The sequence below is a fragment of the Puntigrus tetrazona genome, chromosome 8 (assembly GCF_018831695.1).
Source record: "Puntigrus tetrazona isolate hp1 chromosome 8, ASM1883169v1, whole genome shotgun sequence".
Lineage (NCBI taxonomy): Eukaryota > Metazoa > Chordata > Actinopteri > Cypriniformes > Cyprinidae > Puntigrus > Puntigrus tetrazona.
This window is the reverse complement of record NC_056706.1, coordinates 9553436-9581171: the sequence shown is the minus strand read 5'-3', so window position 1 is coordinate 9581171 and position 27736 is coordinate 9553436. Positions and strand designations below refer to the sequence as shown.

Here is a 27736-nt window from a genome sequence, read left to right as displayed (position 1 = left end):
TACCTAAAGTGTACATTTTAGTACCTAAAAAGTACCATCCCAGTGATTAGATTTTTATATACATTTTTTTTTTTTTATAAATGGACCGTATTTATTTGATCGAAAAACAGCAATATTGAAAATATATTTCACTATATAAAAAGAACTTTTGTGTGTTTTGATGTTTTTAAAAGTCATTTATTTCTGTGAGGGCAAAGCTGATTTGTTGTAATCCATTACCCCAGCCTTCAGTGTCTCGTGATCCTTTAGAAATCATGCTTATTGTGTGCTCAAGAAACATTTGAAAACAACCAAGTATATGTAATCTCTCTCTCTCTCTCTCTCTCTCTCTCTCTCTCTCTCTCTCTCTCTCTCTCTCTCTCTCTCTCTCTCTCTATATATATATATATATATATATATATATATATATATATATATATATATATATATATATATGTGACCCTGGACCACATAAACCATAATTTTTAAAATTGAGATTTATATGTCATCTAAAAACTGAATAGTAATGAAAATCTGGAATCTGAGTGCAAAAAAAATCTAAATATCGAGAAAACTCTCATCAAAATGTCCAAATGAAGTTCTTAGCAATGCACATAAATAATCAAAATGTATGTTTCTATGGTAGGATATTTACAAAATATCTTCATGGAACATGATCTTTATTTTAATATTCTAGTGCTTTTGTCATAAGAGAAAATACTGTCATTTTGGCCAACACAGTGTAGGTTATTTTTTGGTTATTGCTGCAGACATACACATACTACTGATGACTGGTCATTTTGATATTATATCACAGCTCATTTTAAGAACTTAAGGATTTACACAAAAGTAAACTAATTACATGAAATAAGAAAAAGTGTATTTCAAAGATCCAATTTACGCTACACTTATATGACAAAGTTTAAAAGAAAAAGTAAAGATTGGCTTTATCTAGAGTTAAGAATAAATCCCTTGTAAACTGTCCATATATATATATATATATATATATATATATATATATATATATATATTTTTTTTATCACATATTACGCATGCATAGCCTGTGGATATTTTAGGGTAAAGGCTTAATTAGCTTTTTCATACAGCTCTGCAAAGAAGAGAACAGTACGGGCACGAACATGGGCAAAGACATTGACATCTTGTACTTTCCACTGCGAGGTAAAACCCAATAAATCCCTTCCCATGTGAATGCTGCGTCATTAGAGAACAACATGTTCTGGAAGTTTAGCTGTGTTCTTCTCTCTCACGTGGTGTTCTGGTGTGATGCATGACTGAGTTTTACCAGGCTAATCTAGTACTAGTGGTTACGCTTTCTAGAGGAAAGCAGTGGAGGAGCTGCATGGTGGCTGGTGCGTTTGAAGTGGATCTGAATGATGAAAATGGGATCGTTTAGGTAGGTCTAATGTGTGTGACTGATCTCCATCTGGTGTGTAGGAGAAGTGGAGGAAAGAAAGATCTGCTATGAGAGCGAGAAAGTGGAGTTCAGCCCTGTGAGAGCTCTGGCTTGGTTGTCACTCTACATTGCCAACATGAGCTCACAGCAATTACATCTAACTCAATCCAGCAGGCCTCTCTTGCCCTCCTCCAACCCCCCCTTCACTCTTCTTATTCTGCATGCATATCTCTCACTTTTCTCTTCTCATCATCCCTCTTTTCTCCACCATTAAACACTTCCTACATGCCTGCTTTTAACTGTAGAAAGCCTTTACAAATGTAATCCATTACTGTCCTCTAATTATAAGCTCTCTGTCATTCACTCTGCTTTTTAAAAGCATTCCCACTAGAACTTTGACTAACCTCTTTAAAAACTCGCTTTCAATTGGTTTATTAAAAGCTGTCGCCTTTGCACAAAGACAGAAAACACGACCTTCCTTGCATTCTGAAGCAACATTACTTCACTCTGGCGTACGCATTTCTTTTAGGACTTGACACCAGTGACCTGATCCAAACTTCTCACATGGCGGAGTAAAATATTGCAGAAACTGTCAGAATAACTCATTTGACGTGAGAATCTGTAGCAGACACAGACCTAGTCATAGACATAGCAGACGGAAACCAGGTTTGCACCAGCCAGAGTAACTAGGCCAAACTTCTGCTTTGGCTGTCCTTGGAGAGTTTTTCTGTTAGCCGAATGATGAAAACATACATTCGCATCTACTTAATGTCAAATATGGTTTTGATTGAAAACCTGTATTTTTAAAGGTGTTCTGTGTCTAATAAACGTTTGTCTCCTGACCATATGTGAACCATCTTAAACTCTTAAACGAATTCCAGCAGGCACACACAGAATCAGCTGAATGGTATCTGGCATTAAATTATTATTATTAAACTAAAATGAAAGAAAGAAAGAAGAAGAATCATTAATATTTAATTTACACGACCATTATTTTAGGTACTTCGTTCCTTCGCTTCCAACTTCAAACACTAGGGGGCGTTATTAGATCAAATGTCATTTTAAAAAGCGCAAAGAAGTTTAGGCCTAATTCAAATGTACTTCGATAAAAAAAAAAATAGTCCCTTCGGAGCAGTTTCAGGTAATCAACTATATCTTACAATATGCATCATTGTAATCTCATTTTGTGTGCCATATATACTAGTTATTGTATAGCCCATCAATACAACTTGTAGCAATTTGCCACCAAACTGTCAAAAAACAAAAACAAAACCGTGAAAGCTGTTTGAAAGAGCAGCAGGTGTCAGCTGTAGTAATGATGTCACGACTAAACTGAACTCCCAGAAGTGTTGGGAATCATGGGATACGAGAGACGCGAATGGAATGAGATCAAGCTCCCGATGGATAAAGTAGACCTAAATGAGCAATGTGGAAAGAATGAAGGGAATAAACGAAAGGGAATCAAGAGCTTTGGACAACAGTGTGCCAAAATAAGAAATAAAAAAATGTATAATATTCCGACATTGCATGTTTAGTTAGTAAGCGATATGCACAACACTTTTCAGTTATTTTTGCAAATTGTATATATGCATTGATGATCTGCATCTGCCAATAGTACGATATTTACAGCTATAGCCAGTTGGAGCATTTGCATCTGCACGATAGTGCATTCTTTTGAAATATATTCTAATAACAGGCTAAAGCTATCATGCTGCCGTATCACTTTTCAGCAGAGATCTTGCCCTTCGGTGCCTCCGATCTTGGTGGAGGGTGTGAAAATCTGTAGGAGGCAACCCACTTTCGTCAAGAGGTAACCTCTCCACCTCTCCCTTACCCCTCCTCACACACCCTCTCTGTCTTCCAGCCTCCCATTCACTCATACGCCCGTTCAGGTTGCGACAGCGGTGTCCATCAGGCAGAGATGCCGGCCGAGGGGTTCGTGGCGGTGGCTGTGTTTTGCGCTCTGATGGCGCAAAACTGCCGCGGGGAGCTTGTGGCTCACGTGCAGGAGCTCAATCCCGTGCCTGAATCCTCCCTGCTCAAGCCCAAAGTCATGATCGCGATTCTGGCTCGGAACTCGGCGCACAGCCTGCCGCGCTACCTGGGCTGCATCGACCGCCTGGACTACCCAAAGGACCGGATTGCAATATGGTGAGACCTTCCAAACTGGACTTAAAGGGGGTTAGGCTATAGTTTGCTTTGCGGCAAGTGTGCTGGTTGAAAACCGAGAAGGTCCGCTACATAGTGGAGTTATTGTGAAGCGCGCGCAGGTAAGGTTTGGTTAATGAAAACCTTCTGGCAGATAGAGGAACAGAGACGCCGCTGTCTGCGTGCAGCAGACCTGTTAAAGCGGTTTTACTGCACTCTGTCCACGCGTGTGTGCAAGGATTTAATTACATGTTAAATTAAGATGAAAGGCTTTTGCTAGCTAAGCAACACGTCCCGTCGGTTCTCTTTATAATTAGAGTTTTAGGAGAATTTCTGTCAGCATAATGTTTTAGCGGCAGTCGTTTGGTTTTCGCCTCGCGCAGCCGCCCTATCACCCGTCTTAACTGTGACTGGTGGCTACTTGAAATATGTGTAATAAAAAATTAGGTAAAAGTGATAGATAATCGCACTTATGTTTTGTGCCGTTTGAAAATAGGTACTGCGTACAATGACAGTCTCAAGCGAACTCGACTCGCAAATATATGCTATTTATTTGCTCTAACTTGTAAATGTTTTATTACTTAAACGTTATTTGAAAAGCCGGTGAAACGCATACACTTGTAAGAATACATAGCCAAGTAACAACTTTTTGGTGAAGTTACATGAATGATTCGGATATCCCCGCCCTCCTCTTGTGTGTGTCAGTAAATGCAAGAGAGGGGAAGGAGGGGGCCCAAATTCAATTTATTTTGTCTCTTTCATGCTCACTTTGCGTGTTCGCATACCACAAATGATGAGCATGTAAACTGTTCTCAATTCCAAGTGATTTACATTACTTTTTTTTTTCCTAAATCAATCCTTGGGAGGCACACACAATCTTTAATTTAATCTCTCTTTCTCCTCTCTATGCTCCCCCTGCAATCTGAGGCGAGCTGCTTTGATCGGAAAACATTCAGTATGTGTTTAAGCTGATAGACAGTACACTCCACTACACTGCTATTGCTTAGCTTTTACCACTTTTTACATGCATTTCTTTTGGCAGAGTTAAAAATGACACATAAATAAAACATGCATGGATACATTGTTTACAGTAAGATCCATAAAACCCATTTAGAAAGTAGTTTCGGTGAATTTTGCATTTCATGCCAGCTTTGGCCGCCTGTGGAAATTTGTATGTGTGTTTGCGCACAATTATGAAGACCTACAGGAGTTTACTGAACAAACGGAACAGTCAAATGACAGGCCGAAAGTCTCACTGCTTTGCGAAAGAATGTGGGGAATTAGGGGGAAGAAAGGATGGAGTGAGAGGAAAGAGCAGGGGAGGGGAACTGTTGAAAATTACAGAGGGGCACCACGAGTGGCCTAACAATCCACATTCCATCCCTATTGGCCATGCACACTGGTCAACCACAGTGACATCTCTCTGCCCAACTTGGTCTTCTCTTATTTGTTAAGTAGCCTAAGTATCTCAGTTGGGATCAAAGTCAGTATGAGGTGGAAGAGTTGTGTTTACACTAGAATTTGTGTGTTAATTACTAGCCTGAAAAAAATAATGTTAAATAGCACAACAGGAACAGAATAAGCAACATTTTTGATTACAGTTTTGGAGATATTTAGGTGGGTAGCTAGGCCTACGGTACTTAAAAAGGCAAGATGATTGACATTCAATCTTGTTTAGATCTGCTCTCATCCGATCAGCAACTGATGGAGAAAATCAAGTCTTTTCTGATAATCTGCTTAATGTATATCACAATAAAAAAGAAAAGATCTGTCACTACGTCCATTTCATTACAACCTTAAAGGAACTTTGATTACAGGTACATTTTCTGTGATTGACTTCAGCAGGAACTAAGCTGCTTTAACGCTGAAGAGAATTGTTAGCACTAACAAGAAAGACAGAGAGGACAATTTCCTCTGACACTATCTTGATTAATGGCTCAGTGAGTCTTAAGTAATAAAGAGGGAAGAGTATGAATCCAGCGTTATTTTCCCTAAAGGCACAGCCCTTTAATTAGCAAAACGGTGTTCAAGCTAATGGTGCCAACACAAGTTAAAAATGACTGATCAAGTTAGAGTCAAATTAACCGAACGCAGACTCGTTTATAAGAGCCGACTGCTCTTTTGTGTCTGTTTACTAGCCTTATCAGTATGATGTGATTTTCCTGACAACCATGCAAGCTGTTTTCTTCAGACTCAGGTGTTCTTTCCAGCAGTTATGATGCTGTTGTTGAGAAATGCTGGGCATTTTGGCAAGTTAAATAAACAAAGCATGCTGAATAGCTATAACAAAGGGCTTGAGAAAACAATAGAGACATGTTGGGTAGCTATTGATCTGAAGGTCAGATCTGTAAATGATTACGTGTATGTCATTACAGCTTTGAGTGTGTTTGTGTTTTTATTAGATTTGGCAAGATTTTATTCAAGTTTAGCTGTTAATACAACCCTGGCGCAATGCTTGATGGGGTCTATGTTTCTGCAGTTCTCCTAGTATTGTTCTTTTCAACATGTCCAGAGTTTTTCCTCTATCCTACAACATTTACCTCAGTTGTCTAAAACACAAAAGGCCTCAACCCTGCAGGGGGTTCAAGTGTAGAGGAACGATACTTTGTGCAAAAGTCCAGACGGCCACACGATTGCACACTTTAGTCACGGGTGTCTAGAGTCAAGCTGGAATAATAGTTTATTGGTGTGCAGTGTTTTGGGTCAGGGCAGGTGACCAAATAATCTGTACAATACTATGACATGGTTGAATAGTGGATATTGCAGCACTTGTTAGTAACATGACATAAGGTTCCGTCGATCGGCTCAAAATGTTTTGGGTTCCAATGCTGCTGCTAATGAAATATTTTCTCCAGGTGTTATATAGAAATTTCTTTTGAATTTCTTTCTCTCACAGTCACAGACCGTTGCTCTAGGCTGCTCACTTGACAAAAAAAGGCGTGCAAGAAGCAGATTTGCAGGGACATATAGTGAGGTATTTTGAGGTGACAGAGGTTTATGTTGTTGGAGGGGGAACGCAGTTTTATTGCTCTCTGCTGGTTTTATCCTTCTGGTAAACCACTGGGATGTCTAACATTGTCTGCAGTGCAAGCAATCAATCCTTCTGTCTACCTCTCCCTGTCTGTTTCTCTCACACCCCTTCCTCATTTTTTCTGTTTGTCTGCTCTAGTTCTGTGCATAATCACATATCACATACAGAGCTTCACAGATGTGTTTATATTCATGAAATTGAACGAAGAGTCTCTGAGTTTGTGTGAATGTTTGATAAACTCTTGTCAGTGTGTCAGGTGAGGCTGTGGGAATCTCTCCTGCTTTCCAGACCGACTAGTGTGTGATCCTATATGCACTCTCGAGAAAAGCGTCCAGTGTTTACAACTAATTTAACTGCTTTTGTAGCTTTTATCAGATTTGTAACTCTAGAACAGATGTACAAGAGAACAGTGAGTCATTGAAAAGCAGATTAAGCTAAAATGTTCTGGATGGACCTCTTAGGCTCTAGTTCGCAGCTGTGTTAAATGTAAATGGTAAAAAGATGTCAAATGTCATGAGGGGGGATGAACTAGTATCACACTCTAGATGTGTTTGTGTGCGACATGGCAGAGCTGTGTTGACAGAGGGTGGCTGGAGGAATTTGAGTACAGCAAGGGTTTCACAAGCCCCTTTGCCCCCTCCTCAATCTTCAGGGCCAGGCAGCCACGTCAGCCCATGCATGGGGGCAGAGCCACTGCAAAGCAAGCAAACACACACACACACATCTATAACTGGCTATGTTTTGGATTAATGGACATTTTCATCAATATTTTCCTTTAACTTTTGTTTTTGCATTTTTTTGTATCTTTTCTCAATGAACAATGTTCCAAAGCAGAATTATTTCAGTGTCTGTAAATCTATTAAGCAAGGTATTTTTTTCTATACAATGAAAATCAATGACCCAGTGTTGATTTGAACCCCATTTACTTTTATCGTACAGACGTAAACATTTGAAAGATTTTGAAAATATCTTTTTTTGTGTTCTAAAGAAGAAAATCACAGAGGTTTGGAATGACATGAAGGTGAGTAAATCATGCCATAATTTTTTATCTTTGCATTGAACAATTTATTTAAATTATGACTTTATCTGTGTATGGTGTGTTGCATGAATGTTAATAAAAAAAACCCTCATTAGAGCATCTATATACATTTGAAAATGTCTTTAAGTTTCAAAACGCTCTCTATTGCAACTACCATTTAATAAAACATTTAGAAATTGTTCGTCAATACTGACATGTAACAAAAATGCATCACCTTGCTGCAAAAAATGTAACTGATGAAAAACCGACATAAACACTTACTAAGGTGATACCAAGAGACTAGACATAATGAAGTTGATAATGTCATTCTACTGTTTTCAAAGTTATGTTAAGAGGACATAATGTAGTTATTAAAGACATTTGTCATTATGAACACACATGCTCATCTTAATACAATAGGCTTATTGTTCTAGTTGTAATGGGTAATCAGCCCAGAAGGAAGTTTGTTTCGGGTGTTGTCTGAGCAGCTTTGAACAGTAGAAGACTTTATTCATTTCTTTTTTACTGGTTTATCTAATTAGGAGTTATTTCATGTAATCTCTGTGATTTTACTAAAACATGCTTTTTTATGAGGGGATAGTGATACTTATCTCTGATGGCTGCACTGTGCAGGTGGAGAAAGTATAAGATGTGCGTGTTTGGAGGTCAGTAGCATGTGGTGTCCAGATGCTGTCAATAATGACATATGGAGGAGAAACAGAGAGACAAAAAGAGAGAGTGAGCCTGGGGCAGTCAGATAATGAGCTGGAGACTTACAATAAACTTCAAACGGGTGGTTAAAAAAAAATCAGGTTTTATAAGCAAAGTCCTGCTTCCTCCAAGAACAGCAGGAGCGCACACATACAAAACCTAGAGCTAAATGTCCTGCCACGAGCACACCCACATCCTCCACACTTTTAACCATCTTTATCATGAGGCCCACTTACAGAATATTACAAGTGAAATAACTTTGGGGTGTTTAACAGTAAAATATCAAATTAATTGCAGCATTAGGATTAGTTTCCCTAAACATGAATTGAAAATGAAATGAATGTAAATCAATATACAGGTTTAGAGAAGAGTCTAAATAATATTGTAGAATATAGACCTTGTTTAAAGAGTGTATGTAACATGGCCAGTGTCAGCGGTGTGTTTTTGCCCCTGGATATGGAAATTTGTTAGGGTTCGAGAGGTGAGAGTGAAAGGTGAAGAGAATCTTTCTGTTCAGATATATGACTGACTGAACCTTCAGAAAACAGAAGTTTGAGTCATTCATATGCTGCGGGTTCGAATTCCTCTGGCCGCTTACTTGTCCGGTCATGAATATGAGTGTTGCCCCCTGCGGCCAGAGCTGAGACACAGCCTCAAAGACTTCATACAGGCAGAAATACACAGAAATACGCTCATCTCATTCCCCATTTACAGTCAGACATAATTTAAGCATATAACAATGTAACAAAGTCATGCATAAATCATAAATCTTCATTATCGACAGGGATACTTGCGCTCTTCACTATGTATATATGTGCAGTTTTCTTTGTCACGGAGAAGCATAACCAAAAATACATTATGTGGGTCTCTCCCCAGGAGAGAAGGTTAGAGAAGGACACATGTGCAGTACTTTGCCATTTGAGAGTCATTTAAAGAGATGCAGTGAGTCTGTATATTCCAGATGTTTATATCGACTGCAGAATCATGTTTATTCAGTTCTTTGAAATGCAGAATTTGAATGAACAGAGAACTGAACACAAATATGAGAATTGCATGCAAAGAAACAACTAGCACGTGTGTATTTATCCTCATATAATAAAACGCACATGTATTCGCTATTCTGCTTCATTGTTCGTTCTGATTTTAAAGGATTTTTTACAGATGTTCTGGAAAACTGATTGCAGCTCAAAGGCCTGTTTTCCTATAAAGCAACTGTGGCACACTTGCATTTGCTGAAGTCATCAGAAAACCAGTGTGTATGAAAGCAGTCATCTTTCTGACACTGCGTTACCTGTCATTACCTGTGTGTCAGGTGTTTCGAACCAGTGATAAAAAACCAGACTGCTTATCAAGTCTGTTTCCTTTGCTGTTATACACTCATAAAATCTTGGACACCCATAAAGCATACTTAAAACACACATACACCTGTATTTTCGGCACTCTTTGTTGGAATATGTTGTTATGAGTGAGACTGTCATAGTGTCGAATAGCTGGTCTATCAATTATACTGTATAATAATATGAGTTTACTTAGATGTGCACACTGCATACACTGTTATCTGTTGTCTGACAGTGTTTGTTTGTGAGAGTTATGTGTGTATTTGTGGGTGTACACTAGTATTATTTACTGCAGATGTTCAAGGCAGACAGATCTAGGAACAGGATGGATATGTCCCTCAGAATAAAAAAATCTATTAAAATAAATAAATCACTGAAATAGTCAAACAGGAAAATAATACATTTACATAATTTTACATGAGAAGTCAAATAACACAAATAGAATCAGAGAATATAAAGTGATTAATGTTTTGTCTTATTTTATCTATAAATCTCAGTAAATTTGTCAGTTTACTTGAAGTATAGTAAAATGGCACAAAAGAGACTTTTCCCCCAGAGAATATATTGTAACCAGACTGATGTTTTATCTTCTTTTAACGCATAAACCTCAGTAAAATTGTTAAAAAAAAAAAAGTTTGTGCTTTAATACAAGTGAAATGTAATTTATCTTCTGAGCTTAACTTAAACCTGTATTTGCTTAAACTTTAAAGGATGTAAAAATAATACTTAAAAATAAAAAAAGGCTTATGAAAAGGCTTTATGTAATTTAGTATTATGATTCATTTAACTGTTTTGGCACTTGTCTACACATTGGGTGAAATGAACCTCAAGTTTCACCCTTGACATTGCTGCAGTGCTCTATTAATATGGATACATACACACCAGTTGAATTTTATTTCTGGTAAAGGTGGAGTGAGGAAATGTGAATGTCTGTGTAAATGTGACGACTGAGGTGATGTCAATATTTGTTGGTTTTTTCCCACATGGTCTCACTGTGCAGTGGAGGTTTCCACTGGCACAGCCAAACGGCCCTGACTAACTGAGGACACTGAGTGTGTTTGTGTGCCTGTGTCAGTGTTTACATGTGATCTCCACAAAGCCACAGAGTAGTAATGCTGGGAAAACTCACTGTTATGTCACACTGTATATGTTCGTTCCCTCTTAATGTAGTCAAAATAGAAATTAGTTGCTGTTTCGGATAAATTTTCCTAGCAAGTCACAGTTTATTGTTTTATGAAGTCAGAAGTTTCTGCATTTTCACTTGCTGGTAGCATATTTGACTATGCTAAGCTAGTGATAAGCCTGAATGCTAATATGAAACAATACGCCCTTTACTTCTCACAAGCTGCTGTTGGCAAGCTGTTGTTAAGTGCCTCACTTTCTTGCTAGCCCATAAATGCCCCTGAGGAATTTTTCAGTCATGGAAATACAGCGCTAGCTGCTTGCTAGCGTCATCAACTAGCATTTTTGCCATCTTCACGTGAATTGTCATGATCTTATCGAGCCAGGAGTCTAGGAGAAGGAAATACTAACTCAAAACACATTGTTGACTGTTCCACCCTTGCCTGAGGGACGCATCGCTCTTTCTCTGCTCCTGATGAGCAGCTGTTTTTGGAGATTGTCTTGTTTATGTTAAAATGATTGGTAAATTCTTCTTTATCCGTTCTTGAAGGGCTGCAACGGACCATAATGTGGACAACACCACTTCCATGCTGAGAGAATGGCTGAAAAACAGGCAGAGCAGATACCATTACGTGGAGTGGAGGCCTATGGAGGAGCCACGGTTGGTTGAAAACATCTTGTTCCAGAACAGGAGGTTTCAAAAAGTCATTTAGCACTAATAGCTGTTTATGTCAGGAATTTGCAACGATCTGCTAAAGCTCTTCCAATGTAAATGTAATGCTTTTCAGAACAGGGATTAAAAATCACGTCATTTGTGTCATTATTTTATTACCATCCTGATCTAAACCTATGCATCTTTTTGTTTTCGATATAAGGTCATACACAGATGAGTGGGGGCCGAAACATTGGGCTCCATCTCGTTTTAATCATGTAATGAAGCTCAGGCAGGCAGCGCTGAAGGCTGCACGAGAACGCTGGGCTGATTATATACTGGTGAGATCACACTGCATAATTCACTTGTGTTGAATCTGTTACACTTATGATAAATAAAAACCGCAGGTAGTATTACTCCAAATATATTTGACACTTGTGTTAATGCTAAACTGTTATTTTAATGTACAACTAAAGTTCTCCAATTACATCTGTCTCTTTTTCTCTCAGTTTGTCGACAGTGATAACCTCCTGACTAACCCACGGGTGTTGGATCTAATGATGGCAGAGAATTTCACACTGGTGGCACCTATGTTGGATTCCCGATCCCTTTACTCAAATTTCTGGTGTGGCATCACGCCTCAGGTAAACCTTGTTCACCTAAAAGATTAAAGGGATAGTTCACCCACAAATACAGATTATCTCCTCATTTACTCAACCTCTTGGTTTTCCAATCATGTATGGCCTTCTTTCACCCGTGAACTATAAATAAAAAATTAAAAAAATTGGAACACACTAAAACGTTTTTGGTTACCGGCATTGTTCAAAATATCCTCTTTTGATTTTCCAGAAGAAAGCAAGTCATTAAGGGTTTGGAATGGCATGTAAACATGAGTAAATCATAATAGCATTTTCATTTCACCTAAAAATGAAAATTCTGTTCGATGACCTTTGTTCATCTTCAGAACATGAATCAAGATATTTTTCATGAAATCTGCCTGACCCTGCAAAGACAGCAATGTAACTTAAATGTTCCCAGGCCTAGAAATGCACTAAGGAAAACAATAAAATAGTCCTTGTAAGGTCAGTGGTTCAATGCATACTGCAAACAAAAGTTGTGCTTTGATATGTTTAAAAAATGTACAATAAAAAAAGTACATAAAAAATAATTTTTACTTAATGTCCTGATTTGTGGCATAAAAGGGAAATCTATCATTTTGACCCATACAGTGTATTTCTGGATATTGCTACAAATATAGCAGCTAATTAAGAGGTTTTATGGTACAGGGTCACATTTGTGTTCCGAAGACAAAGGTCACAAATTAATGACAGAATTTTCATTGCTGGGTGAGCTAGCCCTTTAAAGGAAGATTTATTGCTTTTGTTCAAAACGCATTCAAATGAAATTGTACATTTAACATTTACAGTTAAATCGTAATTATGAATAATGCTTCAACAGTCTGATGTCTCATGATGTCTTTTCTCAGGGTTATTACAAGCGTACCCCAGACTACCAGCCTATCCGTGAGTGGAAGCGTTTGGGCTGTTTCTCAGTTCCCATGGTGCACTCCACCTTCCTGTTGGATCTGAGACGCAGCGCCACACTCAACATGGCTTTCTACCCACCTCACCCCGACTACAGCTGGGCTTTTGACGACATCATGGTTTTTGCATTCTCCGCGCGACAAGCTGGTGAGAGATCTCCATTGGATTGCTTTAACAATGGTCCATTAAAATGATTTGTATACTATAATGTTTTAGAAATTTAAAAGGAAGATCTAATTTAGTGTAATTATATGTATTTATCTGCTTATATGCTTTTTTGTGTACTATGTTTTAGAAATAACAGTTTAAAGTATAAAGTAATATAAAAAAAATGAAAGTAATATCAAATAATACAATCAGATTTTATAATAATAATGTCTATAATCTATAATGTCAATAATAATGAATAAATGCTCTTATTGTAGTATTTTTTATTATGTCATATGGTGCTAACGTTAAACCATTGAACATATTGTCATTTTATTATTTAAGTGCGTGAGATGTTTTGGAAATGAGTGCTGGAATGTTTTTAGAGCAAACAGATGAAGGCAGTTGAGATGTACAGTTTTTCTGTTTTTGCGACCCAGAACAGACACGGATCAGAAACGCACACATAAATCACTGCACCTCCAACCGTCCAGCTGCAGTATATGTTGCTGTGGAGGGTTTGTTTTAATATAACAGCTTTCATGTCAGATAATCTTGTGGCTAATATAACCAGCTCCAGCTGGGCAGTTTTATGGCTTTTTTTGGGTGTTTGTGGAAGTTCCATTAAGGAAATAATGTGTGAGAGAGAGAGCGAGCGTGCAGTGGATTTATAGTAAATCACATACACACACAGCTAACACAAAGCCTTCTCCAAACACACCCATGAATAAAGCCATGGCAACACCAAACCACACAAATACATACATTGATGTAAACACTCATGTTTCTCGTTGTGTGGGGTGGGCTGAGTACATAGAGTACATAGAATAATGAGATATACAGTGATGGGTGCAGATGTATTTCATAATGTGTCTGTATTATTTCTGTAGGAGTACAGATGTATGTGTGTAACAGAGAACATTATGGTTTTCTGCCTGTACCGCTGAAGGCCCAGCAGAGTGTGGACGATGAGGAGGAGAGTTTCACACACACTATAACTGAGGCCATGAGTGAGTATTATCATTCAAAAATACATTACAGTATAGATGCATTGAAACATTAATTCATTCATTCACACAAATCAATTTTTTTTTTATTTTAAACAATTTTTTTAAAGAAGGTTTTATTTGATCAAATACAATTTGATACAGCAACTTTACTGTGGCCTTCAGTGTCACATGATCTTTCAAAAAGCATTCTAATGTCTATACTGATTTGGTTCTCAGAACATATTTATTTATATTAGCAATTGTGCTGCTTAATTTCAACATTATAAATGTCTATACTGTCTATTTTGATCGGTTCTGCTAAATAAATGTCTTGGTTTCTTTAAAAAAATAAAATCTTAATTATCCCAAACAGCAGAGTATGTTTATCAAGTCATTTTCTTCTTAGGGACCGTTGCCGGGTTCCCATGATGTAGGCAAACACACACACACACACACACCCATAAGCACACCCATGGCCACTGCCCCTAATAAACCACCCATTTCCAGCACTTTTTACATGACATTTTTTAACCATTATTCATCACAGGTTTTATTTTGTTATGTTTCAATGTGTAATTGTCAGATGTCTATTTCATGCAACTAAAATGTCTTTTCTTGCAGTTGATCATAACATAAAACCCTCTGAGTTTCTCTTCACTCCACCCAAACTCCAGGACAAGATGGGCTTTGACGAGGTGAGCGAGCAGAATCTCTGGAATGTCTTGCTTGACTGGACACTCATGATAGCTATTCTGCAGAGAAACCTCAGCTGATTTAAGCTTCTTTGAAGTGACATTTTCTTATTTTGGCCTGCTTCATTTCTCATACTCTCTCGTTTACTTTTCTGCTTAGATCTTTCTGATTAATCTGAAGAGGAGGTTGGACCGGAGGGAGCGGATGTTGAACACAATGGCGGTGCTGGAAATTGAGGCTACACTGGTTGATGCTGTAGATGGCAAGTAGGTCATCAAGGGGAGATTCTGTGGAATCATATTTGCGATGGATATTTGGGTAACTGTTGATTTGACCTTTTTTCTTTCCTGTCAGGGCTCTGAATACGTCTCACCTTCAAGCTCTAGGTATAGAAATGATGCCGGGATATAAAGATCCATACTCTGGTAGGGTGCTGACGCGTGGAGAGATCGGCTGTTTCCTCAGCCACCACTTCACATGGAAGCAGGTACAGACATACAGACACTCACATGTGACACTCACTATAAACAGAATCTGGAATAGGTTTTAGTTTTTTCCTTTTTCAATACATAGAGGGTAGATTTTATTTTGCATTAATTTTGCATGAAGATCTCTAAACTCTCCTTTTTTGTGTACCATCAAATAAATGAAATATGTATAAAATAAATACAATATATAAGTAAACATTCATAATAAAACATTAAATAGGAAACTTATACCTCCCATAAATACAAAAACAACTTGTTTAAAAATTTTCTTCTATAAAATGAATGGTTCACCCAAAAATTCAAATTCCGTCATCATTTACTCATCCTCAGGTAGTTCCAAATCTGTATGAATTTCTTTGTTCTGCTGAACACAAAGGAAGATATTTTGAAGAAAGTTTGCAACCAGGCTGTTTCGGCCATTATTGACTCCCATAATAGGAAAAAATACTATAGAAGTCAGTTTTTTCAAAATATCTTGATTCCTTTGTGAACAAAGAAATTCATACAGATTTGGAACTACTCAAGGGTGAGTAAATGATGACAGAATTTTCATTTTTGGGTGAACTATACCTTTTGTAGAAGTTGAATGATTGAGACTTTTAGATTTTTTAGCTTCTAAAATCTTTTTTCTATATTAAATTATATTTCTTCAAAACATCGAATAATTATCACAGCACAATTTTTGTGGGAATTTGTGCGTTTAATACTTTAAAATAAAGTTCTGTTTACACGTTCACAAATACAGGGGACGCACTGAACCCCCTGTGTCTTTAACATAGTATAAACATACCAAACATAGTATAATTTCCTACTTTTCCCGAAACAAGCTTTTTCAACAGACAAATAATTTTCTTTGTGCATGTGTGTGATAGGTGGTGGAGAGGGGTCTGCAGCATGTGCTGGTGTTGGAGGATGACGTGAGGTTTGAGCCTCGATTTAAAAGGAGGTTACAGACCATCATGGAGGATGTTAAAAAAGCTCAGCTAAACTGGGACCTCATGTAAGAACAACACCAGTTGACAACAAACACATGAAGAGACGTTTTCATCATTCACAAAAGCGTATCAATCTTTCTCTTTCTACATCTATCTCTTTCTTTTATGCTCTCCATAGATATGTGGGCCGTAAGCGGATGCAAGTAGCTCAGCCAGAGGTGTCCGTAGAGGGTGTTAATAATCTGGTGGAGGCTGATTACTCATATTGGACTCTAGGTTATGCCCTTTCGCAGCAGGGGGCCAAGAAACTCCTTGCCGCTCAGTCGTTCGGCAAAATGCTCCCTGTGGATGAGTTCCTTCCAGTCATGTTCAACAAACACCCAAAGTAAGTGTGATGCATGGATGGGTGCTCGAAAGATAGACTGATGAATGAACGGATGTGCATATGAATGGGTGTGGATAAATGGACAGATAGATGAATAAATTAATGGATCAATGGAGAGAGAGATAAATGGATGGACTGATGGATATACAGATGGATGGATTAAAGGATCACTCGATAGCTAGATATTTTTCAGAAGCTTGTACGCACTGAGGCTGTACGGCTGAGTGGGATAGACACAGTGCTAGATTGTTCAGAGTGGGCAGAAAAATGATGGTGTTTCTACTGGCTCACACAATGACTGCCTTTCTACACAGTTTACTCTATTGGGGCCTGCTCAGCACTAGCTGTACCCCCAGCATGTGTCGCCTTTACTGGCCCTTCTCTCTCTCACCTAACACCCTCAGTACCCTGCGGTCCTTCTCCTCTGTTGTCTTGCATTCTCTGGGTCTCTCTCTCTACTTTGAGGAATTTTGGAAAGGGCCCGTTCTTCCTGTTCTCGGCATTCAAGGGACAAAATTCCCATTGATGGTTCTCTGAGTTTTGGGGGAAGGGTCACTGGTATATAGTAAGATTGGATTACTGTATAAATATACTCCACTTTCTGTGTGTTTGTAGTGTGTGTGTGTGTGAGAGAGAGAGAGAGAGAGAGAGAGAGAGAGAGAGAGAGAGAAAGAGTCATTGTGTAACCCAAGTGTATCAATTTAGTGTTGTATTATTGTAAAGTGTAGTGAATAATGCAATGTTTTCAGGTTGTTTCCTTTTTTTTTTAATTTTACCCATTATAGAATCATTTAATTGTACTAAATATACATTCATATAAAACGTTAGTAGGCAAATGTTAAGATGAAAAAGTTTAGGGTCAGTTACATTTTTTTAGCAAAGAATTAATACTTTGATTTAGCAACAATATTAATTTTATATACATCAATTGTGTATTTTTCTTATGCCCTTGCTTTCCTTATCTCCTCCCCTCTTGTCTCTCTCTCAGTGCAGCATACATGTCTCACTTTGATCCCAGAGATCTGCGTGCTTTCTCTGTTGAGCCGCTGCTTTTGTACCCAACACACTATACGGGTGAGCCGGGTTACTTCAGCGACACAGAGACCTCCACTATTTGGGATGACGAGGCCACCAACACAGACTGGGACAGACAGTATGCTAAAAAAACTGCTCAGCAAGAACAAATTCGCTCAGTTGCTCAGAACAGCGTCACCGGGGACACACCGCCGCCTGCATCCCGAGCCTCGCGAGACGAACTCTGAGTCCTCAACGTGTTCTCAAACTGCACAAATGAATGACAAAACACACTGACTCATAGACAACTCACTTAATGTCCAGCAGTCCCCTCCTCCCTGGCGACACTTCAGCCAATAGCATGACAGCTGGCTGGGATGCTCAAACACCATTGGCTGGCTGGTTGATTTTGCAGACACACAAGCTCCTTTTATTTCCACTTATTTATTTCATCATGCCTTCCAGGGACCAAACTGTCCTTGGTGGACACTTCAAAGTGTTTGAAGGATGAAGACACTCCGGAAGGACCGGACGGAGGAACATAGACATATGGGAGTTAGATAAATTTGCTAGTGGATGAACAAGACAGATGAACCTTTATTTTAATGTTTTCTTTTGTAATATAAAAACAGATACGATTTATGCGCAGATTACTGAATAAAAGAATCCTACAGCCTGTCTACATTTTTACTGTATACTGTCAGGAAAGAAATTATATTGTAAGTTGATATTTTTATATAGCTTTACAAATTCACTTTTAAATGAAATTCATGTGTCAAATGTATATTAGAGCCATAAATGAAATGCAGTAGTTACATACTTTACTTTACATACTTGGGGGAAGGTTGTTCAAATCTGTCTTGTTTTCAGATAATTCTGTTGTATTGGATTTACTCTAAAGCAAGTTGCATTTTCTTAAAAGGAGAACACGTGATTTTTGACACATCATTCACTGGCTATTATGTGAACGTTTTAATGAATAAGAGCAGCTGTACCCAGTCTAGTTCAACGTGTGTGTGAGAGACAAAAGGTGTTTTTGTGTTATTGTGAACATCATATCGTCACTAATTCCTTCCAGAATATTCCATAAGGCTCCTGTGTCTTAAAAAGTGTATGATTCTGCTGGGCATTATGTCAGCTATCACAATTTGAAATGGCTGGATGCAAACGCCCTCTTTTTTTCCAAACACACTCGTATTTTTCCACTCAGCAGGCTGGCTCCTGTTCTCTGACTGTTGATTTCATTACCTTCTTTGATATCTGAAGATGTCATGGTGCTGGTGGTGGGCTGATTCAATAAAACTGACTGATCAATAATATAATGCATCTAATGATGTCTGTGCAAGCTAACAAAATTCATAGCTTCATATTCATTTTGGTAATATTGGCAACATTTCTGTGCTTGTCTTCTTCAGTAACGTCTGTTTCTATGCTAAATCTTCAATAGATGTGTTTGAAACGTCCTTTTAGTGCAGAAGAGATGTGTATGTGTTGGTTTATGGCTAAAATGGTAAGCTACTGCTTTTGGTGTCCAAAAACACATCACACCAAACAATCTAAAAACCTTCACCATAAATAAGCTTCCTGTTTCAGAATGTGCTGCCAATTTAATGTTTATGACCAGTGAGTAAACAAGAGATGTTTACACAGAGTGGCCTGTGCTAAAATTTCTTAGGTCTTTGCCATGTTGGTGTTGGTAGATTAAACCATTAGTTATTTGCTCCAACCAGTAAGGAGTTTCCTTAAACTTCTTGATAAATGTTTTATTAATTGTAATAGCAAAATATGTATTATTTTACGTTCATAGGAGACATGTGAGCTGCGTTTAGTCATACCATGACACAAATATATAATACAGTAGATGTATTGCCATATTATTGTGCAAATCCACATGTAAAATTTCAATGTTGTCCATTACCTAGGGGGAAAAAATTAGCTGTTCGTCCGTGCTGTAATATTAGGAGACACTGCCATCTATTGGCGCATGGTGGTGTTGCATTTTGTCTGTGAGATAAAGTTCAAAGGCATGACGGGTAATGAAGCGTTAACGTTACTGTCATCTCCGGCCTTGCTGGAATGTTGAATGTTTTCTGACCTCTGGAGAGATTTAAAACATCATTCAGGTTGGATGACAACGCATTTTCTTACACACACAATCCAAATGGTTGTTTAATATGTGTAAATAATGTCCTGAACGGTTTTATAGCTTATGTGTTTCCAGCATATACTGTGACATACAGTACCCAGCACACATTCCCAAGCAATTTTCCACTATGCAACCAGTGGCGTAAGAATGTTTTTATTATGAGCAGAATGAAGATTACTTATATTCTACGATGTTTTACATAATTCACACTTGTCACAATATGCATTAACAGAATGGCATAAAACAAACGGCAATGGCCACTTAAGATGGTTAATTTTTTAATTAAAAAATAAAAAATAATACGCTGCTTTCAAACACAGTTTAAAAAATGAAATGACAAAGCACAAAAACAGTCATGTACAAAATGCTAAGCACATACACACTGTACACATATAGGTACAGATAGACAAATAGTATCATTAAAACATGGGTTTAGTAATTTTTGGGATATTGGGATATTTTTGGAATATTGTAGACATAAAAATACAAAATACTGTTCATCGTTCACGCAATCTGTGAAGCAATTGTAAACAGCAGCCCTTATACCAAGTACCAGATAAATATATTCCCTATCACCATATACAAAAAAAAAAAAAAAAAAAAAAGATTACAAAGCTGATCAAGATTTAATTTTTTTAAATACTTAACAAATCTTAATGCACTCAACATAACTAAGCCAACAGAGGTTGAGTGGGATTGTCGTTTACATTCTGTTGCACTCTCTGACTTTCTACACCACTTTGGCCATCATAGTGAACCTCTTCATACCCCCTGCTTGAACTGAAGTGAGCAAATCTCCTTCTGCGTTTCACCAAAATGACAATTCCCGCCACAACCACTGCTATAAAAGTCATCACACCACAGGCCACGCCAGCCTTTTCACCTCCTGACATCCGGGTAGATGATGCCTTAAACGTTCCGACTAATTGAGTAACTTCCCCAGGCTTTGCTAGTCTCCATTTTTTGGTTTCTCCAACCCTCAGCCAGGCCCGATCCCCTTCTGACATCACAGCTACAGTGTTTGTCGCCATCATATTGACCAGAGGTGGTCTCGTGAATGGTGGGAGGCGAATGGGTTTTAACTGGCCACCAGTAAACTCACCTGATTGGACACAGTACAATACCTGACAACCATCGCTAATGGCAGCGAGGTGTTGGCTGAACTGAGGTGGACAACGGTATTGGTCCCTCGAAAGAGGGTTGCCAGACTGGCAGCTAAAGAATCCCCCAAATGGCACAGAAGATATTGTTCCTGCCTCATAGTCATTGCTCAGACAAATCCTCATACCATTAGTCAAAAATGTTTGTGCAAAGTAATTTGGAGGACAGTCATGAGATTTGGTCTGTGGATTTTGTAAGGATGGTCCAAATAGACCGCCAAAAAGGTATCCAGAGTACTCAGGGACTGTCTGACTTGTGGAACACCAGTAAGTATAAATTTTTGCACGACGGACATAATAAGCATTTCCGCAAACATTGTCACAACAATCAAAAAGAATCCAGCATGAATGGCATTCCTGATGGCACTCATATTGATTGTAACCCTGCTCTACTGTCTCTGAGTGTAACAAAGAGGCACTGTATGGTTGACGGCACGTATAGTCACCAGTATCTGGATTTTTTTGTGCAAGCTCATCACAGATGACATTTCCATCTGGCGCAAAAGGAGTGCAAATTTGGTAAACACCACCAAAGGTCAAGTTGGTGACTGGACCCTTGCAGGACGAGTCGTTAACATTAGCCTGAAAGTTAAAATTTGGAGAATTTGGATCTACGCATCCTGGAATGGTGTTTATGTTGTAGTAACGCGCCGCAGCCTGTTGGACTGAAAAGGTAAGTTTATTTAAAGTTGGAACTGGAAGATCAGGAAACATAGATGGATTGAGGAAATAGTGCAGTGGCACACCAGACCGGTCAATAGCCACTAGATTATTTTGAGTGCTCTCTTGCCACTTCTGCAGAGTGATTCCTTGGTAGAATAAAGCCCCACCGTGGCTCTGAACTAAAGAATATGTAATGTTTTGCTGGTAAGTAATGGTTTCTGAAGTTTCCTGGGATTCCTTGCTACCAAAGTTAAAGTTGACCTTGTTAAAAAAGTTAATGCCTGCCGATGCAGAGACAGAAGACTTGTCTGACTGACTGTTAGAGACATAAGATCTTTTTATATAGTCCTCTTGCTCCAGAATGGCCCCAGCTTCGACGCTTGTGATGACATGGGTACCATAATCAAGTATGAGTTTCTCTGATAGATAAGATGCCAGGCGCGTTTGATTGTTCTCTACAGCGTCTGCGATTTCCACAATCTGCTGAGCAAAGCGGGAATCCAGAGTAAAGTCAGGGTAAGCATTCACGGTGTACAGATGATTGCGCACCTGAGAAGGTATAAAGGAAAAATAAAACAATTATAACTAAATATAAAACATAATAAAAATAATATTTCTATAAACAAAATAATTTATTGGTGATTTCAATATGTGCTTTTTAATTTATACTGAATAAATAAGTTGTAGGAGCAAAAATATCAACTGTGGAACTTAATTAAATTAAGTTCAATGGAAGTTCTATAAAATAAGAGATACATATGAATGTGAATAAATGGCAGATTGTATGTGTTCATATTAATAGTAGTTGATTCAAAGCATATATTTGAACAAACACATTCTGGATGAAGAGAGCATAAAAATATCCAAAAGTCTATGTAAAGTAAGCAAGCTCCAGCAGTAGAGTGTAACTGCACTCTATTTGACAAATTCTTAACAACTTTTCCTAAAACGTCTGTCACGAATAGCACCTCTGTGGCTCTCTCCGACCACCACCGGAGGGAGCTCTCACCGGAGTACTGATCGCCAAGGACTCAATTTCCCACAACCCCGTGCCTTGGGCTGATTAGAGCCACCAGGTGTTTCTCATTCACCTCAACCTTTATAATGAACTTCCCCACGATCACTCTTTACGAAGTCTTGTTTGTGTATACAGCAATTCCGAGCGTTTACTCCTGTTTTGATTATCTGTTGCCGACCTAGATCGTGTTCGTTCCTGTGATTGTTCTCTGCCTGCCTGCCGACCTATTGCCTGTTATCGTTTCGTCTTCTGGATCTCCCTTATTGTTCTGTTTGCTCCTGTCTGACCTTGCCTGCCTGACCACGATTAAACCCTGTCGCACATGGATCCAACTGTCTATGACCCTTCATTACAGTCTAACTTTATATCTCCCTCCTAAAAAGTTAATAATCCCTACGCGTTAAAACAATAAAGGTGTTAAATACGCTCTAACGTTTTCCTGCCATTGAAAAACCATGATGGTTTTACTCTTTTCCTGACTTACCTGAACTCGTGTTGTTACGGAATTCGTCCTCACTTGGTGTGTTTTCATGCGTGTATTTTCTATAGAGAATTTTCCGTTTAGCACTGGAGGGAAAGAAATGTCTGCATTGATGGATCCTGATGTTGAGCTTTTCTGTTCCAGCCATGACATAATGGTCTCAGAGTGAGTTTCCACTCCGCTCGTTTTCCTTGGAATGACAAAGACTTCATCCGGGATGAGATAAATCCCATCCTCTGTGGTCTGACATTGGGAATAGCTAAAGTTCATCACCCGTCCCACGTCTATGTTGCGCAGGTTATCCCAGCCTCCACCTGGGAGCACCTCTAGTGCTGTTAAAGTTGAGTTTACGCGACATTCACGAAGGCCATTACTGGGTCGGATGAGCGCATTAGATTCGCAGAGAACCACGAAGAGCACCAGGAAAGTGTATGACTCCATGGTTTAGGTTGTTTCTCTTCAAACGATTTTTTTTGCCTTAAATATCTTACTCACGGGAGGCGTGGTCCTGAAAAATAATGCACATTCAAGTTAGACTACTTCTATATATATATATATATATATATATATATATATATATATATATATATATATATATATATATATATATATATATATATATATAAAAATAATATATATAAAAAAATTACCAGCCTTTCTGGACAAAAAGAACGTCTTAAACCAACGACGGTTTGCTGTTGTTATTTTTACTGTTACATAGTGAGTAGGCTAAGTATCCTTTTAGTTTCATTTTGTTGGGACTCTCCAAAGTCCTTGACATTGCGCAACTGTCAAAAATCCCGATACCTTTCTTTTTAGATTTATCTTGTTTTGTCAGGTTGAAATTTAGAAAAAAAAACCAAAGAAGATAAGTGTCATATAGCCCATAGTGCAACACATATGCTCTGTGCTTCATTAATGCTCTTCACGTGCAAACCACTGTCCAAACTCCCAGTTAAAGGTACAGAAACAAGCTATGATAATCTAAATAATTAGTTGTGAATATGATAACAAATTAAACATGTATGCTACCACTGATGGTATGACTAGGCATTGAAAATCTAATTTTACCAATGAGGCAATGAACTACTTGACTAAACTGAGTTCTAACATTAAAATGAGTAATTAAAAACTGAGAATTTTAAAATGTAAAAAATTTTAAAAGTCAAATGTAATGGTCTTCCTTTTCAAACTTCCTATCTGTTTAGCATTGCATGTTCAGTTTACAATAACATCATGAGAATGCTAGATGTCTGCACAGCTCATTTATCCATGGAATGAAGACATGAGATGCTTTGTGGTTCGGAAAACTGTCCCAACTGGTTTCAACTATCTACAAAAACACTATTTTTTTTACACATGCATACAAACAGCCTCACACACAACAGGAAACCAAGCACGAAAAAAAACTATATAAAGTTCTTCATGCAGTTAATTTGTTCACCAAATGGTTAGCCTATCTGAAAGATTTTCAATCCTTGAGAAGTTGCTGTGTAATTTCCCATAGTCAGAGTGCACACATTAGAAAGGTGCTTAAGAAGAAAAACTTTTGGGAAAGGACTGATAAATCTTTATAAATGTCAAATAGAATGTGCATAAGTTTGGTCTTGGAAGATCTGCTACACTGCTGCTGCAGACTTGACTTGCTTCAGCCAAATGCTCAGATCATAAAATAAAAGGAACAGGCTGCTGCTGCAAGAGAGAGAAGAGCTAATTGGAGGACAAGGTATACCAAGCATACGAAGGGTATGTGAACACGATTGGCTGAGAAGAACATTGAATTGAATGAAAGAATTGATCGTTTGCAAAGAGATTGATTGACAGGTGATCTGACCAATCAGGGAATCTTCTGCGGATCTCCACAGAAAGTTAATACGGGGTAAAGAAAGATCGACTGAACTGAAAACTTTTCAATGTAAGTATAAAAATGTCTGGAGGGTCAGGCTGTGATGTTTTTGATTACCCCAGTAACGGTAACAAGCTAAGGAATTACTTTAAATTAAGTATTTGTTTTGCGTATGAGAAAAATTGTCATGTCCGGCAGCGTATACATGGATTTCGGCTCTGTAGTTAAATACTCAGTGTTAAATAATAAAATAATATACTAAAACGTGTGCTCTTATCATTCTGTGGACAACATCCCGTGAACTTCACCTCAATCGGCATCTGTTTAAGCAGATGTGCTCTCATCTCGATGTTTTCAATGCAGCTAACCCAAAAGAAAACATTGCCTGCGACGCTATGAAGTAATGAATCTACAACGCCATGCGCTTTTAAAAACGATTTCCATAGGTTTCACGTTATATTGTTGACTCGGAAAATATGTAAATACGCATATGCCGAGTATCCCTTCACTTTAAACACAAGTCAGACAGAAGAGTAGGTTAACTTCCGTTGACTTAAACTTAACGGTGTGCTCCGCGATTTAAATAAAATGCAATGTTCATTCATTTTCATTTCGTGCTTTATGTAAATATTGAGCATTTACTTAATCCAAAATACAGCGTTTGGAGTAATGTGAAATATTTAAAAATCCCGGTTTCTGCTTGAGTATATTTATAATTTCTGATAGCCTACGTTATAAATGCAGCGAAGTGTCTACTGACACCTAGTGGAGTTTTACAGTCAATGTGTTGTTCACTGTCATCGATGATCGACCTCTTAGCGGAATAAGAGTGAGATATTGCCAAAACCCGTATGAAAAGCAAGTAAAATAGTTTAAGCCTACTCGATTCGTTTATTTAGCCAACTCAAATCTGCTTCATTATTCGGGTAGGGTGGCAGTGTCTCTTCCACACGCACAACTACACAATGTATACACTTACCCCTGTCATTTACATTGATGCGTTAGCATACTTAATGTAGTTTTGTAATGTGTATGTAATTCCTCTAGTGTCCACCAGGTGGTAATAGACGACAGCAGGAATTTGAACACTGGCCGTGCGATTTGTTTTTGCACAAAACTTTTGCTAGGAACAAATAGCTTAATATAATCCATTTATTTCAGATTTCAAATCTTCTAACAATCTTTTAAAGAATGTTTCATAAACATTTATCTGGAATTTTTTACATATAAGCGTGCTAGTCTTGGTGTACTTTACCCTCAGAGAGTTAATCCTATGCTTTACGAGATCCCCAGCAGCCTATGTTCCGCCTGGATGCCCTCATCAGCACTTTTTATTACAGCAAAACAAAACAGCTATACTGAGAAATACCACTCAAATGTGTTAATAGGTGTTTTATATACGGTAAACATGATGTTCCTCGGTTGAAGTGTTAATACTACTTCTTACTTGTCTTTCTTGTGTTGCATTGGGATGTGAAATAAGGAATATAATTTGGGTGATATAACTTGTTTAAGTGTACATGCAAAAGCCGAAAGATTGTGCCAGCTGTGTAAACTTCAGCAGACCGCACTAAGCTATGTCAGCAAACTGTTGAGATCAAAATGTACAAGTGGAGAGAATCTGCAAAGGGAAGCAGAGAAATTTCAAAACAGTTCAGAAGGGTGTTGAGCTGCGCCGTGGGGACAGAAGAAGCTGGAACGAACGTTAGAAAAAGAAAACAAAATAAAAGGAGGAAAAGAGGGGGAAAGAAAGAGAGAGGAATCCACAAGGCTCAAATAGCGGGGATTCAGGTCCCTCATTCTGTGGTTCACAATAAAATCCTCTTAAATATTTAACAATAGATGAGAGGCCTGAGGATATGAAAGAGAAAATCAATGGCATTCTGGTTTAATTGGCTAATTTATTCTCTAATCTTCGCTTTTGAATGTGCAGCATGTGTGAGAGAGACCGTATATTAAGCTCGGGGCACAAATACCTGCAGTCAAAGCACCTCATTCTGGGGTGCATAATGTTAAGGGTTCGTTACAATGCAGGTCTGTGGATGAAGTCATTGCACCGGAATAAATGTTAAAAACATTTTCCAAAGGGTAGAGTATGGGCTTACGTGTTAGCATGAGACAAGTGTAATAAAATCTAGGAATGCACAATATACTGGCTGAGAGGCTCATTTCCCGTTTTTATATTTAGATTACCTTTGCTGTTCTCTAAAGCTCACTTAAAGTTAATCTTTAAAAACATTAATAATTTTACTACTCTGTTAAATGTAATATTTAGCAAATCATAAAATGAACATCCATTTTTCGTACTTTATAACATAAATCTAAATTATGATAGTATTCTAAAAGATTGTTTTTGGATTTTTTTTCCTTTTATATAGAATTTTATTTAAAAATGCATAGATTTTATTTTATTTTATTTTATTTTATTTAAAATGTATTTCATTTTTTTTATCTGCAGTAGTCTGACCACCAGAATTTCGCATTTCACAATCTTACTGAAAAATTTATTTTGAATGCTAACAGCACATTGCTTTCATATGCTTTAAAACATTCTGGAATATCCTTTCCTATAGGCCTTCAGTATAAATACATTACTTTTTATAAACACAATTTTTTTTTATGCCCTAAGGCGCTAGTCAGAATGATTGTCAATAGAAATTACAGCGTATGATGAAAGCATTCCATAGATCTAAAAGTTATACTTTACCCAGAACGTTCCCTAAAGAGAGATCACTGTGTGTGTACACACTTTGTATTCTGTGAAAAGTTCTAAGTTTAGTGTTTAACGTTTTCCGGATCTTGCTGTTTTGTTATT

At 37.9% G+C, this 27736-nt stretch overlaps 2 protein-coding genes across 4 annotated transcripts; one reads left to right on the top strand and one right to left on the bottom strand.

The window, feature by feature from the left end:
* Positions 1 to 1318: 1318 nt before the first annotated feature.
* On the top strand, positions 1319 to 19078 carry colgalt2b (collagen beta(1-O)galactosyltransferase 2b). Of its 2 annotated transcripts, XM_043246179.1 has the most exons (13): positions 1319 to 1393; positions 3258 to 3544; positions 11311 to 11421; positions 11636 to 11753; positions 11922 to 12056; positions 12899 to 13103; positions 13994 to 14113; positions 14714 to 14787; positions 14945 to 15051; positions 15140 to 15272; positions 16146 to 16273; positions 16387 to 16593; positions 17582 to 19078. In XM_043246179.1, the coding sequence occupies exons 2-13, from the start codon at positions 3315 to 3317 to the stop codon at positions 17853 to 17855; spliced, it is 1842 nt and encodes a 613-aa protein (XP_043102114.1). In that variant the 5' UTR covers positions 1319 to 1393; positions 3258 to 3314; the 3' UTR covers positions 17856 to 19078. The 2 variants fall into 2 exon arrangements, with proteins under 2 accessions (XP_043102114.1, XP_043102113.1); XM_043246178.1 differs by lacking the exon at positions 1319 to 1393 and having other exon boundaries at positions 3155 to 3544.
* Positions 19079 to 19887: 809 nt separating this feature from the next.
* Positions 19888 to 23861, bottom strand: mpeg1.2 (macrophage expressed 1, tandem duplicate 2). 2 transcript variants are annotated; one of them, XM_043247941.1, is made up of 3 exons: positions 23726 to 23861; positions 23079 to 23583; positions 19888 to 22125 (listed from the first exon to the last, which is right to left on the bottom strand). In XM_043247941.1, exons 2-3 carry the CDS (start codon positions 23514 to 23516, stop codon positions 20425 to 20427), a joined length of 2139 nt encoding a protein of 712 aa, XP_043103876.1. In that variant the 5' UTR covers positions 23517 to 23583; positions 23726 to 23861; the 3' UTR covers positions 19888 to 20424. The 2 variants fall into 2 exon arrangements, with proteins under 2 accessions (XP_043103876.1, XP_043103875.1); XM_043247940.1 differs by having other exon boundaries at positions 23730 to 23812.
* Between the last annotated feature and the right edge of the window lie 3875 nt (positions 23862 to 27736).

Excerpts from the sequence above, each read along its gene's own strand:
- colgalt2b (XM_043246179.1), top strand. The coding sequence starts at position 3,315 with ATGCCGGCCGAGGGGTTCGTGGCGGTGGCTGTGTTTTGCGCTCTGATG. Across the intron at positions 14,788-14,944 it reads ACAAGATGGGCTTTGACGAG|ATCTTTCTGATTAATCTGAA; the intron begins GTGAGCGAGCAG and ends TTTTCTGCTTAG. Across the intron at positions 16,594-17,581 it reads ATGTTCAACAAACACCCAAA|TGCAGCATACATGTCTCACT; the intron begins GTAAGTGTGATG and ends TCTCTCTCTCAG.
- mpeg1.2 (XM_043247941.1), bottom strand. The coding sequence starts at position 23,516 with ATGGAGTCATACACTTTCCTGGTGCTCTTCGTGGTTCTCTGCGAATCT. Across the intron at positions 22,126-23,078 it reads CCGTAACAACACGAGTTCAG|GTGCGCAATCATCTGTACAC; the intron begins GTAAGTCAGGAA and ends ATACCTTCTCAG.